Source organism: Sphaerodactylus townsendi, linkage group LG03 (assembly GCF_021028975.2).
Source record: "Sphaerodactylus townsendi isolate TG3544 linkage group LG03, MPM_Stown_v2.3, whole genome shotgun sequence".
NCBI classification, from domain to species: domain Eukaryota; kingdom Metazoa; phylum Chordata; class Lepidosauria; order Squamata; family Sphaerodactylidae; genus Sphaerodactylus; species Sphaerodactylus townsendi.
In genome coordinates, this window is record NC_059427.1 from 27,829,547 (window position 1) to 27,848,089 (window position 18,543).

At 46.0% G+C, this 18,543-nt stretch overlaps 1 protein-coding gene across 1 annotated transcript in view; it reads left to right on the forward strand.

The window, feature by feature from the left end:
- The window catches only part of PTPRG (protein tyrosine phosphatase receptor type G), a 703,641-nt gene that overhangs the window by 533,707 nt on the left and 151,391 nt on the right, over window positions 1-18,543 (forward strand). The window contains exons 7-8 of the mRNA XM_048487318.1: window positions 2,303-2,460; window positions 4,537-4,729. Coding sequence (XP_048343275.1) covers window positions 2,303-2,460; window positions 4,537-4,729 — 351 coding nt within the window. The remainder of the gene's footprint in view (window positions 1-2,302; window positions 2,461-4,536; window positions 4,730-18,543) is intronic.

Sequence of the window (18,543 nt, forward strand, 5' to 3'; positions counted from 1 at the left end):
CCAAGTGTGTTGGGGAACAAAATGGCTGTTCTTCAGCTGTGCTAGCGATGTTTTCACTGTCACCTGGACCATGACCATACTGGTGTGCTTCAAATAGTTTTGTCAGACCTTGACAGTGCTTTGAACATCCATGCTTCTGAACGTCTGCCTCCTGTTCTGTGGTGTCTTCCCACTGCTGAAAGAAGAATTTCACCTGCACAGGGTGTCTGCAGCATAGCTATCCTATTCCCTGTGTGCAATGACCCTTTTTTCCATTTTGAGAGAGGTGATAACTTTATTTGGCAGCTCTGAAAGGAGAAAGTTGTGCCGCGTTTTAGAAATAGTTACAAAAGCAGAGAGTATGTCACTTAGGTTTGGCCTGTTCCGAAAGGCAAACCTTTCAATTTAGTGTTTGTGTTACTATCGTGGTGAATTTCATAAAGTTGTTTATGTTGTCTGGCATTCTAAAACCATTCATCAGATTCTTTCCTAAAGTTTTACAGAAGTTAGCTGGGAAAATAAAATGAATATTATGCCCTATGTGCATGAGACTTGAATATCTTACTGCCTCATGGATGCTATACTTGATGTACAGCCCTATCCAAAGCCACAGGCGGTAGCACAGAGTTGCATGTTGCAGAGTTGCAAGACCTTTTAGTCTTTCCAGAGGTGTGAGGAGCAAAAAAAACCCCCAAAACGCTTCAAAATCTTCCTACCACCACCAGAAAGGGGAGGCATAGGTCTGAGGGCCAGGGTGCCCTACTCGCTCTCAGGAACGCACTGGCGCAGGCCCCCCGCCTTTACCGTGATATCTGTCTGTACTCGCCCCCCTCAAAATGATACATGGCAACCATTAAGGGTTCTTTTCCCTTTTTTGAGTTATTTGTTGAATCAGTGTTTTAATGCTTCTTACGGCAATTCTCTATAGCTTGTAAAATCAATGCTAAAAAGATTTACCCCCTCCCTCAAATAAAAAAAAAGAGAGAAGTGATTAAAATAAACAGGCACGGGAGCACAGTACAGAGACATGAGAAAATGTAGTAAAAAGATCGCACAGCACGTGAAGACATTTTGAAAATATTTGAAACCAAATAATCTTTTTTTTTAAAGGGGATTCATTTAAAACCTTTTGAGGCTGGAAATAAAATGTTTTCAGGATGCAAGAGGAAAAAAAACAAATGTAGAACTCCATGGAGGGAATGTTTTATTTCCTGCCTCAAAATGTTTTAAAAGGTTTGTGCAGAAAGAACCAGGGTTAGAGAGAGTTTAAATAGTAATTCCAATATTTCACAAATCAGAGCCTGTGGAATCATGGTTTTGAAGTGCCAAGTAATTTGACTTCAAATCCCTGCTCAGTCATGAAACTACCGAGTTGTCTTGCTCTATAAAATGGGACTAAGTGACTTGCCTCACATGGGTAGGAGGGAAGGCGTAAGTATGAAGGAGCTACAAATTTTAAAAATGTTTTTAACGAAGTCCAGTGTGATGATTAGAGTATCAAACCAGGAACTGGGAGAACCAGGTTTAAATCCCACACTGTCATGGCAACTTGCTGGGGGACCGTGGGCCAGCCTAGTGAGGATAAAATGATGAACAGTTTGAGCCTCTTTCTGTCTCCATTGGGGAGAAAGGGGACTCCTAAATGAAGTAAAAGAATAAATAAAATGTCTCCATGCTGAAGTCCTCCTTTTAATTGCTTATGTTCACCCACCTCATGTAAGAAGTCACTAATACCTCTGAAGGAATGTGAATATTCAGTGGCAATTCCGCCCTCCCCGGCCCGTTTCCTGTGAGAGAGGTAAATGAAAGCTTCAAGCCGTGAGCTATTTCATAGCCTCAGAGGATGTACCAAGACGATCTGCATTTCTCAGACACTCATAATATCCAGCTTCAATTGCCTTCTGTTGTCAAGGAGCGCATTAAACGACTGACGCTTTTTCCTTTTGTCACTGAGGTTTGACGGAGTCTTTTGCTGTTTTTAAGACTGAATAATTGAGTATTGCCTTACAAATGAATACCAGCATCAGCCTAGATACATGATTGAAAAGTGTTCGAGAACATGGAGCCCTTGCGGAGACCTGAGAGAATATTTTCAAATGTGTCACATCATGATGAACCCGGCATCTGCCAAGTTGAACCTCAAGAGTATACGTTGCTCTTGATTTTAAAGCTCAAGTTGTAGATAATAGCAAGTGATCTGAACATGAGGAGGAATCGCATTCTCAACATGTCAGTGAAGGTTGTAGGCAATAAGATGGACCCATGACTTGGGAGACTGTCCAGCTTCGATGCTATAATGTTTATTTATTTTCTTTTCTTACAGAGAAAGAGACCTTCTTGGATCCCTTTGTGTTAAGAGATCTTCTGCCAGCATCCTTGGGCAGTTACTATCGGTATGCAGGTTCACTGACTACCCCTCCATGTAGTGAGATTGTGGAATGGATTATTTTTCGCATGCCTGTTCCCATCTCTTATCGCCAGGTAGGTTTGTTGCACAAAAGGTTTGCTCCAGTCATTGTTGAGTTTGGCCTTCATTGTTTTTGACCTCTGAGATGTTTTCCACCAGTTATTGTGGACATTGCAGCCAGATTTCAAGCTCTGTTGTGTTTTTTCCCCCTTCTTTTTTGCATGGCTACTAAAATTCAATTTTTTAAATTAGAAACATACCTAAGTATACAATTGATAAGAAAGAAGTTGGCTGATTTTGTTTTATTCTCCAAACTTGAGCTCAGTACAAGGGGATAATAAAATATGACACCATATTTTCTAGCCAACGATCGTAGCTATTATCATACTGTTCAAATAAATTTAAGCTGTGGTCTTAATATACACAGAAAAATATTTCCCGTTTTTATTCATTGTTTTTCACTTTGCCTCTGCCATGAAAGTCGGGTAAATTCTTTAGTTATTTAGAGACCTGTAGTTTTAACTAACTACATGAGGGAAGAAAGGTATTCTTTAGTTTACCTTCTTTGTTTTTTTTCTCAATATCATGAAGTTGCCTTTCTGTGCTTCTAGAGCTGGCATACAAATCCTGAAAAAGAGCAAACAGCAGGCCTCCTTGTAGATCAAGGCAGTGAGTGGCATTTTCATTGAGAGATGTCCCTGAGTAATAATGCAGAAATCTGCAGCTAAGTGTTTAACAATTAAAACGGCTTTTGACATTTAAAACCTTTGTTTTCAAAATGTCTCCTCGCTGTACTCTGCTCTACCTTTTATTTGCTTGTGTCAATACACCTCCTTGTAACAGAGTCATCTTGTATGAACTTTCTTGTAAAAAGTCACCTGTTTTTCAGAAGGAATGAGTATAAATATTGAGTCACCCCCCCACCCCCCATGATAGAGGTAAATGAAAGCCTCAAGCTGGCAGCTATCTTGCCACCTTTCAATCATTTTACTCAGAGGTTACACCAAGATTATTTCACTTTGCCAAGCACTTTATTGACCGTTTTCTGGCAAGGAACAGATTAAATAAAACCACCAGGTGTATTTTTCTTTAGCCATGGAGAGGTCATGGGGAGTTTTTGTAAACCTCTTTTCAGATTGAATAATTGTGTGTTGTCTGACAAATCAATGTCAGCATCAATCTAGTTGCTAATATGCTTAAATTAAATGCCACCGGGTGGTGACTGCATAATAGTCTATGCTGTGGTTTTCAATTGCCAAGGTAGACTTTCAAGGAACAGGAAGTAAATGATATTTTTGGACATTGGTTAAAAAATGTGTAAACCCGTTCTTTGCCTTATGTTTCAGGTCACCTTCCTTTATCTAGCTTTTCCTGCTTATAAAAGCAATTAAGCAAAGGTGATCTTCCCTTTGTAAGGGACTTAAGAGATGAAAAAGAGGTCTGAAAAAGAGCTCTAACGACGTCAGCTTGGCTTAGAACACCAGGGAAACTGAAGGTTCTTTTCCTCTGGTTTCTGCAAAGTGACCTTAGGAGGTAGCATTCCCTCTTGGGTATCCCTTTCTGTTCCCCTTCATTTTGTCCATCCAGAGTTGAGTTTTATTATCTGTGTGTAGCAGGGACCAGCTTTTATAGGATTGATTGCCTGCAACACAATTTGTCCCTCCAGTCTCGGAACTACTGGGCCTTTTAGATACTGCTGTAAATACAAATAATAGAAAGATAGAACGGGCTGTATGGTGAGCTGTGATTTATGTGACATATGAAATGAATGCTCTTCTGCAGCAAAATAGTAAAAAAAAAAGCACAACATAGCATAAAACAAAGAGTTGGTTTATATAGATCTGTAAGTATGTACAGTAAATACAAGTCTAGGGAAGGATCTTTTCTTACCTCCCTCAGACATTAACTTTGTAGAGGATTTCTGAAGTGTTTTTTTTCCCCCTGCTACTTGGCAAGACAGAAATGGGGCTAGATAAGGCAGTTGGCAGTGATTTCTGCGGGCAGCTTGGTTTCCTGTTTGATTTATCTGTCTTGGCATCAGCACTTCCTGCCATTTTGCATTCTTAACAGCTGCCCAGATTTCGCCACATTGTTTTCCTAATTAATGTCCTCTTCCCCTTTCTTTCCCTCGCCCTGCTTGCTGTGTTCAGCTGGAGGCATTCTATTCCATATTTACCACGGAACAGCAAGACCATGTCAAATCTGTGGAATATTTGAGGAACAACTTCCGACCTCAGCAAAGCTTGAACAATAGAGTGGTTTCAAAGTCTGCCGTGAAGGATGCTTGGAGCCAAGTGTCAACTAGCATGTTTGAAAACCCACTTGGGACAGAAGCTTCCAAAGGTAGGAAAGGGTGAAAGTGTTGTGCCTTGGAGATTTTTTTGTTTTTTACATGGGAGATTTGGAGAGGAATGATTTGGCACGTAGAAAGGTATTGTCACACTCTCTGAAACTGCTTCTTTTAAAAAACAAAACCACACTCACTTGGATGTATACATTTTTTGGTAGTCAAACTTCCGAGTGAAGCAGTGAGAAGAGTCCTGGGAATTAATCTAAGACAATATTTGAGGCCAAAGAACTAGAGAACCAGTTCTTTGTGCCTGACCTCTGCTATGCAAACGTTTGATATGTCTCTTAAAAGTGATGCTGTGAGCTCCTTCCTCCTCCTCCTCTTCACACAAATCTAACTCTGATTTACATAAAGATGACAAACATGGTGTTTATAATAGTATGGAAGAGTTATATGTCTCTTCCTCCTCCCCTTACTTTTGGACAATAATTACTTTGCCCCTTCCAATAATGTTATCACTGCAGGCTTTAAAAAGGGGCCATTTCACTGAACACTGGCACATAAAAGTGTCGTAAATCTTAAACTGAAGGCGCTTTATGTTTTTTAAATGTCCACTGTCTCTATGATGTAGCCACACATCTCATCTTCTGGATTCCGTTTTCTTTGCACCAACCCCTCACCCCCGACTACCTGAACAAACCCTACTGATGAGGCATATTGACTCAGTCCACCACAGTGTTAGTGACTTGCTTATTGTAAACAGACAGACCTGTTCACGGACTGCACTGTTTGTCTTAAGGAGACATGGCAGGATGCCTCATGGAAATCAGGCCCAAACAAAACAAGCGAGCTTGGGAAACCTTTCACTTCCCAGGGGTCTTCACACACTCGTGGGATTTATTATGCACTCCTCATGCACAGATATATATATGCACATAAACAATAATGTTGGGAGACGTGATAAAGATCACAAGTGAGCAGTGGAATACATTAATCAAAATTGCAGTGTGGCTTAGACCAAATAATGACACCGTGGTATGTGTTTTTTTTTTCTGAACTAGCGTTTGCTTTATTGTCTTAAAACATTAATATTTATTGGTTGTGGGTTGTTCACCCCAGGGTGCTAACGAAATGTAATAGTTTGCATTATTTAAAAAAAAGTACCAGACTTGTTTTTATTTTGAAAACATCCCTGGTACTTTGGCGGAATGTAGCATAATACCTGTTGGGAGGTTTATTTGGGGTTGTGTTTTTTTACTGTTTGAGAAAATGTCTGAGTAGTCTTCACCTTGACGGCCTGCATATAATTTATTCTTTCCGGAATTTTCATACTTCTGTCTACAGTACTCATTCTGACTAAAAAAAGATTGCTTCAGACTTCTTTACTTAAGTTGAAAAGTATTCCATAATGCAGGGGTGTCAAACTCGCGGCCCTCCAGATGTTCATGAACTACAATTCCCACCAGTCCCTCCCAACATGAGCATTGGCTATACTGGCAAGGGCTGATGGGAATTGTAGTTCATGAACATCTGGAGGGCCGCGAGTTTGACACCTGTGCCATAATGCAAGGGTGGCTACGTTTGCTGTGTTTTGCAGCTTTAAAGGTCCTGCCAAGACACCTATCAGCCAGTTTCTATAATAAGGGTTGCCAGTGTGGTGCCATAGGTGCCATGCTGCCAGGCAACACCTTTCCCGGCACCTGCCAGATGTTCTTAGAAAGGTGGGGGCATGTGGGACTTTTGGCCAGCAATATTTTTGACTGGCTGTTGGAGATGTAATTGGTTGCACAGTTTTTGTTTTAAATGTCACTTTGGCAGCAGCTGCCTTCAGAACGCAAGGATCTTCACTGTGAGACTGAAGGTAGGCATTGACAGCCATTTTGTGGCAGTCGCCACCTCTTGCAGCTGCTGTTTTATGGCAGCCATTTTGTGGCTCCGCCCGCCACACTGTTCCAAAATTCCAAAGGTCCTCAGATACTCAAAAAGGTTGGGGATTCCTTTTTTAGGATACTGTTGTGATCTTCGTTCCTAGGGTTACTAAGTTAAGACCCCCTAATTTGGGTGGTTCTGAGTGTACAAATCAAGCATATTAATTGCTGTGTTATCTACTAATGGCTTTACAGCTCATCCTGTTAACTAACAGAACTTTTTTGGCATATTTCATAGCCAATGTAACTTAATCCTTTGCTCGTGTGAGAATTTGTTCAGGGGCGTTTCTGGGAGAGAGGAAGATGGCAGCAGATTGTAGTGCTGTTCCACCCCACCCCAAGTTTGAAGAATCTGAATATGCCCCCTAACCAGGAGGTAATACTAACCCAGTTGGCTCCTTCTGACTGGCTACCATACCATCTAGAATTATTTTCCCATTTTAAAAGATTTAAAGATAACTTTTCCCCTAGCTCCATTCACTGTTAAAGATAGAGCTAGGAAAGGGATGAATAAACACTTATATATATATATATATATATATATATATATATATATATATATATATATAAGAGACTCCATTTTTATTAATTATTTTTTATAATTTGGCAATTGAAAAGAAGACATGAGATTATTCTCCTTAAAATTGTTTTTAGAAGTGAAGAAGAAGAGGGAGCTTCCAGTGACTATTGCAGATTCTCAACCAGGTCTAGCTCAGAAGATGCATCTTGTGACAACAGGAAAGCTAAGCATTTTCTTACGATGCCTGTCAGTCACAGCCATGACTTCCCTCATTAGCTAGAACAAAAAAAAAAGGCAGAATACACCAATCTTAGGGCTTCCAGCCCTTGTCCACAAATCCATAGGAGACTGGGAATGGGAGGGGGTTGACTGAATGGTGTCCTGTGGCGTAGCAATATCATACCTGACTTTGTAACTGGAAGTGACACCAACTGTGTTACAGGATCCTCTAGCATTTTCCCCAAACTATGGAAAACCATAGGATTTAATGGATCTACTAGAATAGTGATGTTGCTCCCGGTCACTCATATCCCAACCTCACCAGCCAATGTTTTTCCCACAGTTTGGGAAAAACGGTTTTCCTCTCTCCACACTCCCTAGCGTGTCGCTATTGGTTTTCTCCTGTTGGTACATTCAGTACTGGAGGGGAATGGAAGTGCTTCAGCAGAGGTTGACGTTATATAACTTGTTATGTATCATTTCACCCATATAAATTAGGCAGAAAGATGGAAGTGCTTCAGTGGTGGCGAACCTTTGGCACTCCAGATGTTATGGACTACAATTCCCATCAGCCAGTTGGCCATGCTGGCAGGGGCTGATGGGAATTGTAGACCATAACATCTGAAGTGCCAAAGGTTCGCCACCACGGTGCTAGATCCTTTCCCTTTTCCTTTTTTTAAAAATACAAACCTAAAGGCTAGGAATCCAGGGCAGCTGTTGGACACTTGTTGGCATGCCCAGGTGCTGCTTTAACCCAGCCAACCCTCTGGGCATTATGACAACTCTTCTTTCCTCACCCAAACAGAAGTATGTTAAGAGCTGCAGGAGCCCCATCAAGGTCCATTTGGATCGCTGCTCTTCCTTCCCATGTGTTGAGTCCCCCATGCTGTGATGTCCACTCAAGGTTTCAGAGTGGGGAGGGGCTGTGACTATGTGGAAGAGCCTCTTCTTCACATGCAGAAGGTCCCAAGTTCAATACCTGGCAACTTCAGTTAAAAAAGATCAGGTGGTTGGTAAGCTGAAAGCCCTCTGCTTGACACCCCAGAGGGTTGCTGACAGTCTGAGAAGATAGGACTGTCGTGGATGAACCAAAGGTCTCATTCACTGCAAGGCATATGTGTTTCCAAAAACCAGCTACCTGAATCTGTCCATCACAGCTGCCCGCTGCTGTCTTCAGCCTGGTATGGCTGGAAGGGCTTTCAGACTAGGCTTGCCTTTGTCAGTATACCTTCAGTGCAGTCTGCCTTCTGTACCTTTTTGCTGTCTTTGGCTCTTGTAAGGGCTTTCTCTTCCCACTGCATGTGTGATTGATGCATTTTCCCCTTGAGCTCTAGTTCTTCATTCTACCCTGCTTGCTCCCTAAGGCTGTCTAAGTTTCACCATCAAAACAAAGAGCTGTATCGCTTCCTAGGTTGACCCTGTGCCTCCTGTGGCCCCATAAAAGCAGCTATTGATACAGACATAACTCTTTCCCACCTGGGAGCCTGCTGTGACGGATAAGGAGGAAAAGAGTTGGGCTCTTGTCCAACACATGATGTTTCTATAAAAGATGTTTGTGGGGGACAACAAGGATTCTTCCTGTTGTAAAGATGGAGTGGTAATATATAAATGTAGTTCTATACAGTAAATATATCTGTCTAGTTAAAAAAAAAATTATCCCACCCTCCTTCCAAAGAACATGGTTTTCCCTTCACCATTTTTATACTCAGAGCAGCTGAGTATAAGGCAGGTGAAGCTGAGAGGCAGTGTCCAACCCAAGGTCATGTAGTAAATTTAGTGGCAGTGGATTTGAACCAGGCCTCGCATACCATAACCACTGTTCCACACTTGCTCTTTGAAAATATTGTTTTCACTTGAGGACATCTGTTGGGCTAGAGTTGAATAATCTGAAAAGTAGGCTGAGGTAAAAAAGACAGTTGGTTGCATGGTCGTTGGACAGGGATTTGTTCCTTGATCTCAAATCCAATATGGCCACACCCTGGGACCCGTGATTCGTATCTGCCACGTACAGAACATTAAGTCATGAACTAATGCCATTCTCTGAGAAGCCGTCTCTGAAGTCTGGTTCACACAAAATGTGTGTGTGGCTAAGGTTACAGTTGTTGACTCGACAGAACAGTTTGCAGTGATGCGGTGAAGTCACCAATCACAGAAACATCACGGGCAGCTCCCAATGCAATCGTGAGGCTCAGCCTGAAGCCGAAGGCTTTGCAGCACACATTGCTTCATTCTTTTTGACAGCCTCTGGACAAGGCTTCTGCCACACGCATTTGACAGCGGGCTTTGTTGAGAGGCTGCACTCTCTCAGAATGCGGCTGTCCCACAGCTGCCGGCTGGGATGTGTCATTGAGTGTACGCTGCTAGATGAAACCCTGAATTCTGATCCACGGAAGCCTGTGTAAGCACCAATAGCGATGCAACTGCTTTTTTCACATTGTATTCATTCCTTCCACATGGGACAATGCATACATTTGTCCTTTTATTGCAGAAAAGTGCTGCAAGACTACTTCATGGTCAGCTTATTCTTTGAATCAAGCAAACTGTAGAATGTTTTCCCATTACGGGAGTGTTTAAAATTCTTATCTTGCTCATTTTCCCAGTATCCCCATGGGCGCAGTACAGCTATGTGTCACGTTGGCTTTATTAGCCTGTCAAAATGGAAATGTTAATCTGGACCACAGAAGCTGTGTTCACAAGTGAACACACATATAATCCAGTGTACAACGTACACTTCAATTTTCTTATGTGTGCATTGAGTAATTCTCATGTTACATTCAGTACATGTACACAGGGGTGTAGTGTTACAAAATTGCCCCCCCCCCCAACAGCTGTGCCTGGGGAGGTTCAGGGTAGGAGCATAGTTGAGTACCGGCAATGGGTCAGGTGACACTTTGGGGGCGGAGCCAACAGTATAAAGCTAGAGGTGACAGCCACTTGGGCTCAGTCTGAGCCTGGCTTGGATCGAGTTCTGAGCTGCAGGCTAGAAATTTACAATCTAAAGCTGGTCCCAAGTCTGGCTGAGGCCAGGCTCAAATGGGCCCTTCTCACTCCCGACCTCCACATGGAGATGAGGGGCTGGCAAGCCCTGCTGGCCCCGACCTCAAATTCCATGTGGAGATTGGGGCGGGGCAGCCCTGCTCACCGGCACTCAAGAGTTCAGGATGGGGCCCAGTTGCAACGGGGAGTGCAGCCATGCAGTTCACCCCGATGAAGTAGCACCCAGGGCTCCAGCTCATCCACACTCCCTAGCGTGTAGCTATGCATAGATGAACATTGGATCAAAACCTCACGTTTATCATTTGTAAAGTGAACTGGTTTCATTTGTGCAGTGAACTCAGTTTCTGCCAAACAAATGCATGCAGGCTGTAACAGGTGAACAAGGCTGATGATGCACCAGAATTGGGATCTGAGTTCAGATCTCCAGATTGCTAAGGCAATTTTCTTCGTAACGCTGTTTGAACTTTCCAGCCTAAATCTTCTGCTCTGCCCAGAAAATCATTCCAGCATGTATTGTTGACCACTACTGCCTGTCCCCCAGCCTCACAAAGTCCATTATATGAAACCACTCGCTCTGGAATAGTTCTCCTTTCCTTGATTCCTTCAAGATTTCCCCTCAGGCCACCTGTTCTGGCCTTTAGTGGGGCACATACTGGGCTATTTCAGGCCTGTACATCCTTGAGTAGCTGTTTATGGTTAAGGCTCCTGTCTGCTGTGACAAATGGGATGCGGTTCTCCAGGCTTGACGGTGTTGTAAATGTTCAGCTGTGCTAGGTGCATTTTTATAAACTTAAAAGAAATATGGGCTTCTGGTGTCCCCAATCTAAAATGAATTGTCAGGCATCCCTGCAAAGGTGACAGGGGCTGACGTAGATTTGTTGCTGGAAGGCGGCAATGTGACTGTTTCAAGTCCTTGGCTTGGCAAAGGTGAGTGAGGAATGAAACAGCTGGTCTGTTGCACCTTCGGAGCTTGGGCATATCAATAAAACGGCCTGGAGTCGAAAGGCGTTAAGCCCGTTCTTCATTCAGAGAGCAGGTTCACAACGTCCATCTTGAGCGTCACATATTTTAATAGGCTGCCAGTCAAATTGTTTGACTGGCTAATGACAATGCAAGGATGTTGTTTGCACCTTCTCTCCTTGGCGTTTTTTGTGCAAGTTGCAGCTGCTATTACCGTGATTATTCCTTTGTTGTCACTATGTCAGTTCTGCAGTCTGTTGTTTCTGTTCAGATAGTTGCCAGTAGTAGTTCTTGCCACTGTCACAAACTGTAGTGCTCTCGATAGGTTTCAGGAAGGATTTGCTTCTTCCTGTGTTCCAACCTTCTGCGAAGATCAGCATGCCCCAGCCGTTCTACATAGCTTTTTAAAATGGGTGTAATTGTGCAACAGGGAGCCCTGTGGCGCAGAGTAAGAGGGTGCAGTATTGCAGTCAAAGCTCTGCCCACGATCTGAGCTTGATCCTGTCGGAAGTCAGATTCAGGTAGCCAGCTCAAGGTTGGCTTAGCCTTCCGTCCTTGCAAGGTTGGTAAAACAAGTACCCAGCTTACTGGGGAATGTGTAGATGACTGGGGAAGGCAAAGGCAAACTACCTTGTAAAGCAGTCTGCCTAGTAAACGTCATGATGTGACGTCATGATGTGATGTCATCCCATGGGTCTTTAATGACCCAGTGCCTGCACAGGGGACTGACTGCCTTTACCTTTTCAGTTGTGCAACAGAGAGCTTCATGTCCAGAGCCCAAACTGATCTCTGAAATATTCTGGGGTCTGTTACCAGTACTCCCGAGTGGAAATTTGTTGGAACTCTTTGCTGTTTATGCTGGGAAAGTGGTTGTCTGCCAGATATACCCTGTTTTCCCGAATATAAGACATCCCCTGAGAATAAGACATAGTAGAGGTTTTGCTGAAGTGCGAAATATAAGGCATCCCCCGAAAGTAAGACATAGCAAAGTTTTTGTTTGGAAGCATGCCCGACGAACAGAACACAGAAAAATAAGACATCCCCTGAAAATAAGACATAGCGCATCTTTGGGAGCAAAAATTAATATAAGACACTGTCTTATATTCGCGGAAACACGGTAGCTGGAAGGTATGTTCCAGTTCTCTGAACAGGGACTGACTTGAAGGGTCACTATAGCCTCAATGTTGATCTAGTCCTGGATTTCACCACATTGTGGCGTCTCAGCAGCTGCAAGGCCGGGCTGACCCTGATACTGATACCGGTAATAATGCTATAAACTAAATTCTCAACTCCTAATTAATTCCCCCTGCCTCCAATTTTTTTTAGTGTCAAAGTGGTCATGTAAGCCCATCTGTTTATCTGCTGCTATGTCAATCAGAGCATACTGGGAGGGAAATTAGGTTTGTGGGTTGTGTTCCTTGTGGCATTCATACCTAACGCTCACCCCTCCATCCCAGAATACTGAAAACTGGTACTGGCCTGATGAGGTTTGTTTCCCCAACTTTTTTTCCTGTGTTTTCCTAAATGATACTCAGCTGCTTGGGACATTTTCTTATCTGTAGGAAGTCCCATTTCATAGCCCTATTGGTAGAAATAGGACCTTCAGTTTCACTACTGAATATATATTTGAAATAGAGGAGTTCCAGGAGGTCTATGATACTTAGTTGATTGATCAGTTAGTTCCCCAGGATTTTCATGCCTCTTAAATTGTTCTGTAAAACGTTTCTTTCCCCTGAAGTATATTGTCTTCTTTTCCACCTCCTGTTGCTGTAAATCAAAAGTGACTCTTAAAATTGTCAATGAGGTGAAATTGTGACACCTTTTTTTGCCATGTTTTAGATCTGGCAGTGATGTACAGATGGGATCTGATGGACGCAACAACCCCAACTGGTATATGATTTATTGATTGAGGGCTGACAGGCAGTAAATAAAATAGGACCCAGATTAGTAATGGAGAATGGCCGCTACCCACTTAAAAACCATACGCCTTTATGGCCTTACTCTAGACGCTGTGAGCTGTGGAATGTAGCCATTCAGCTTTTCATCATTTATTATCAAGAAAGCAGTGTAATGATGCTCACAGGAATGATGGCACCACTTTTCTTTGGAGAAATTACATTGTTGTCTGTTTGTAGTACCAAAGCTACCTAAAGGAGACTCAGCCCCAGATCCAGTGGCGGAGCTACAAGGCGGTGTGTGTGTGTGTGTGTGCCGTGTACCAGGTGCATGCCGGGGGGGCATGGAAAATCACCCCCAGGTCCCTCCCCCTTTCCCCGCCCCCCGCGGCGCCGACCCCACCCACCCCTTCCCACAGTTACCTTAGTTCCTTTCCTTTTCCTAGAACTTTTTCAGGCTGAAAAAAGACCTGTTCACAGTAAAAACAGCCTTAGGAACTACCGTTCCCAGGAGACCTTGGGACTCACAAGGTCTCCTGGGAAGTATTTTAAGTCTGAACTGTGAATAGACCTTTTTCTCAGCCTGAAAAAGTTCTAGGAAAAGGAAAGAAACTAAGGTAAGTGTGGGAAGGGGGGGGGACATGGGGGGCAGAAAATATAGACTGCGCACCGGGCGCAGTTTGGCCCAGCTACGCCTCTGCCCAGATCCTAGGATTCTGGCCTCATACCTGTAACAGACCCCAACCATACCTTGTATCCAGAATAGTCCAGGTATACATAGGCTATAGATCAAACCAGGTGAGGCACAGAGAGATTTGTGATTGAATCTTCCTTTTTTTGTCTAAGCTAAATCACAGACGTGGAGGAGCACAGTTGGGAGTGGGGAATTTAACTCTTTCACCATCTTTTTCCCCATTAAGAATAACAGTGGAGTGGAGGGGGGGGAGGCTGGCTTCTGTTGGTGCAACTGTGGAGGAGTTGAAGGGTTAAACGTCTCTTCTTCCTGCATGGATCCAGTCTTTATTGGACCCTCACGCAGCTTACAGAGAACAATGGAGGACTGTGATCTCTTATCAGAGCTTGTGTAATCCTGAATACATCATAGTAAATGGTGTGTTTTATTGGTGTCGCATGTTGGAAACAAAGAGTTTATTGAATAAGCATCAGCTGCAGTGGAGGCTCAGAACAAAAGGTCGGTGGACCTGCAGATCAGAGAAAGACCTACAGTTAGTAGCAGCTTGAGGGTTCACACAAGAGCCCATAATCCTTTTCACTTGGGAAGAAGAAGGGGGGGAAGAAGAAGAAGAAGAAGAAGAAGAAGAAGAAGAAGAAGAAGAAGAAGAAGAAGAAGAAGAAGAAAGAGAGAAAGAAAGAGAAAGAAAAGAGAAAGAAGAGAAGAGAAAGAAAGAAGAAAGAAAGAGAAAGAGAAAGAAGAAGAGAGAGAAGAGAGGAGGGAGGAGGAGGAGGAGGGAGGGAGGAGGAGGAGGGAGGGAGGGAGGAGGGAGAATTTTAGACGATTTTATATCCCCCCTTTCTCTCCTGTAGGACACTCAAAGGGGCTGACAATCTCCTTGCCCTTCCCCCTCACAACCAACACCCTGTGAGGTGGGTGGGGCTGAGAGAGCTCCGAGAAGCTGTGACTAGCCCAAGGTCACCCAGCTGGCGTGTGTGGGAGTGCACAGGCTAATCTGAATTCCCCAGATAAGCCTCCACAACTCAAGTGGCAGAGCTGGGAATCAAACCCGGTTCCTTCAGATCAGAGTGCACCTGCTCTTAGCCACTGCTCTTAGCCACTATGCCACTGCCCCATACAAGAGTGAAAGTAAACCAGTGCAGGATGGCACAGAGTGCTGGTAAGGAAGTGCCTGAAGTAGTATCTTCTATCTTTTGTGTAGACCTCATTGCACAAATGTGATGGTATCAGTAGAAACTGAAGGTTGCTTTCACCTCTGACCCCGAGGACCAGTCTATAATCTACTTGGCGTGTCTCAGTCAGAGCCGATGGCTACTAAAGATGTCCACCGTGTCTTCTGCTGTGCCACCAGACTAGCCCTCTTTAGCCAGACTGCCTCCAGTCTGCTCTTCTGTCACTTGCGTGACATCCAAAGTACTGCTGTGCCTTTGAGTCCAAAGCGTGTGGCAGTAACAATATCAAATATTTCATAGAATTGGCATTTTAAGTTACATTTTTTATATGAGGAATAAAATTAAATAATTGACACCCTATTCCTGTTGCCTGCCTGTCTGACTGAAAATGAGCATCTTCTGTTTCCTTTCTGTTATGACTCATCAGTATTATTATTTATTGTATGCCTTCTTATCAAGCAGGAGTAGATGTGGTCTACATCTTTAAAGGGATGCAAATTTGCTTCTCCGAAACTTTAAAAGTGCATTTTCTGGCCACTGAGCAGAGTCACACACATCTAGGTCCACTGAAATCACTTCAAGTTAAGCAAGCAAAAACTTTCTGTAAGAAGATCAGCAAGACCAACAGCCACTACTGTTTCTTGGCAGTTGAAGATCCTGCTGATAAAAACAGAAGCAGGACACACTTGACGGAATCATTTGAACATTTAGCCCAATACTGTGTTTTAATAATGGTGGAACAGTTGGAGGAGGCTATCCGGTCCAAAGTTTAATGGGCAACCTCATTCTGAGACTCTCCTTCGATCTGATTCATAGACATTTGATGGATATTTTAACCCATTTTGCAGTAAAGCACGCTTTTGCATTCTGGGTCACAGAAAACATTTTAATGAGGCTGAGTTGCATTTTTTTTTGCAGGCTTCCTGTAGGTTTGCTTGATCACAGCAAATTTATATTATAAATTAATATTTATATATTTATAAATTGTTTTAAATTTATAAATTGTTTTAAATTACCCTAGTTTTTATGTGTAAAATGTTGTTTTTAGCCTGCTGTGTTTAATATTATTATGTATTGTTGTTGCAGGCCTGCTGTACACCGCCCAGAGCCCTTCGGGGATGGGCGGTTTAACATCTAATATATAAATAAATAAATAAAATATCCATATACTGCCAGTTGTTAGACTCTCAAGAGCCCCAAACTCTTCAGTCATGTCTGACTTACGTGGCAGCAGAGCTGGTCCCCTGATTCAAAAGGGTAGTGATGCATTTGTATGTAGGCTTGAAAGCATGCAATCTTTATCTAGTAATATCAGGTTAAAGATTCAGTTTATTAGGCCTTCGCTTGTTGGGTGGTACGTATTGCGTTCACTGTGTAGACCCAAGCTGGACCCTAAATGAAATGGTTGAGTGTCGTCCTGCAGCCCTACTTGACGTCCATTATGCGTGCATCTTAACTGTCAATCAAAATAGGGTCTGCTGTTTATGTTGTTTTAAAATATATATATTCATTGATTCTGTGGCATCACATGAATATTCCTGGAATTAATAAACGAGGTTTTAAACTCTGTATTGTCCTCCAGAGCCAGTTCTTTGGGTCTGCATCTTTGAACAGGGATGATAAATTCTTTGCATATTACCATGTTTGTTGGGTTGTAACACCTTGGGTCTCATTAACAGTGTTGTTGTGAGCCTCACAACATTTACCTGAACGTCCCGTGAGAGGGTCTCGTGACATCAGAGCTCTCTGGCACACATGCCTGATTGCCTCCCCAAAGGTTCCTGATTGGCCTTTGCTAGAGTCTTGCATGGCACTGCTGCTAATCGTAGGTGGGGATTTGCCTTTAAGCGCCCCCTTTAATTGTGATCTTAATCTTAGTTAATGGAACAGCTACAATTTTGCTATGTGAGCACCTACAAAAGTGGGTTTGACTCTAAATCAGCATCTGGGATATTTCGTGAGTACTCCACATGACCTCTCCATTCTTTTTCCCCCTCTTATGTTTGAATCTTCACCGCATAACATCTTTTAAGGCTGCCCTGTGCATCACAAGGTGCACATTACCCCGTTCATTGTGGTCTCTGGTTATTTGTGGCACTATATATGCTTCTTTTCCATTTTACGTGTCTATCATTTGCATTCTTTCCTCACTTCTGCTTTCATGCGGACAGTTTCTTGAATTGTGATCCTGTAACAGGGGCTGGCTTTTTTCATTATGTACCTTGTTGTCACTCTGAAAGTATATAACTAGCCTGTTTTAGAAATGCTTTGCTATATTATTCCATGTAGAGAAAGCAGCATAGTATAGCCCAGGGGTAGGGAACCTGCGGCTCTCCAGATGTTCAGGAACTACAATTCCCATCAGCCTCTGTCAGCATGGCCAATTGGCCATGCTGGTAGGGGCTGATGGGAATTGTCCCCCCCCCCCCCACCCCCCCCCCCCCCCACCCCCCCCCCCCCCCACCCCCCCCCCCCCCCACCCCCCCCCCCCCCCACCCCCCCCCCCCCCCACCCCCCCCCCCCCCCACCCCCCCCCCCCCCCACCCCCCCCCCCCCCCACCCCCCCCCCCCCCCACCCCCCCCCCCCCCCACCCCCCCCCCCCCCCACCCCCCCCCCCCCCCACCCCCCCCCCCCCCCACCCCCCCCCCCCCCCACCCCCCCCCCCCCCCACCCCCCCCCCCCCCCACCCCCCCCCCCCCCCACCCCCCCCCCCCCCCACCCCCCCCCCCCCCCACCCCCCCCCCCCCCCACCCCCCCCCCCCCCCACCCCCCCCCCCCCCCACCCCCCCCCCCCCCCACCCCCCCCCCCCCCCACCCCCCCCCCCCCCCACCCCCCCCCCCCCCCACCCCCCCCCCCCCCCACCCCCCCCCCCCCCCACCCCCCCCCCCCCCCACCCCCCCCCCCCCCCACCCCCCCCCCCCCCCACCCCCCCCCCCCCCCACCCCCCCCCCCCCCCACCCCCCCCCCCCCCCACCCCCCCCCCCCCCCACCCCCCCCCCCCCCCACCCCCCCCCCCCCCCACCCCCCCCCCCCCCCACCCCCCCCCCCCCCCACCCCCCCCCCCCCCCACCCCCCCCCCCCCCCACCCCCCCCCCCCCCCACCCCCCCCCCCCCCCACCCCCCCCCCCCCCCACCCCCCCCCCCCCCCACCCCCCCCCCCCCCCACCCCCCCCCCCCCCCACCCCCCCCCCCCCCCACCCCCCCCCCCCCCCACCCCCCCCCCCCCCCACCCCCCCCCCCCCCCACCCCCCCCCCCCCCCACCCCCCCCCCCCCCCACCCCCCCCCCCCCCCACCCCCCCCCCCCCCCACCCCCCCCCCCCCCCACCCCCCCCCCCCCCCACCCCCCCCCCCCCCCACCCCCCCCCCCCCCCACCCCCCCCCCCCCCCACCCCCCCCCCCCCCCACCCCCCCCCCCCCCCACCCCCCCCCCCCCCCACCCCCCCCCCCCCCCACCCCCCCCCCCCCCCACCCCCCCCCCC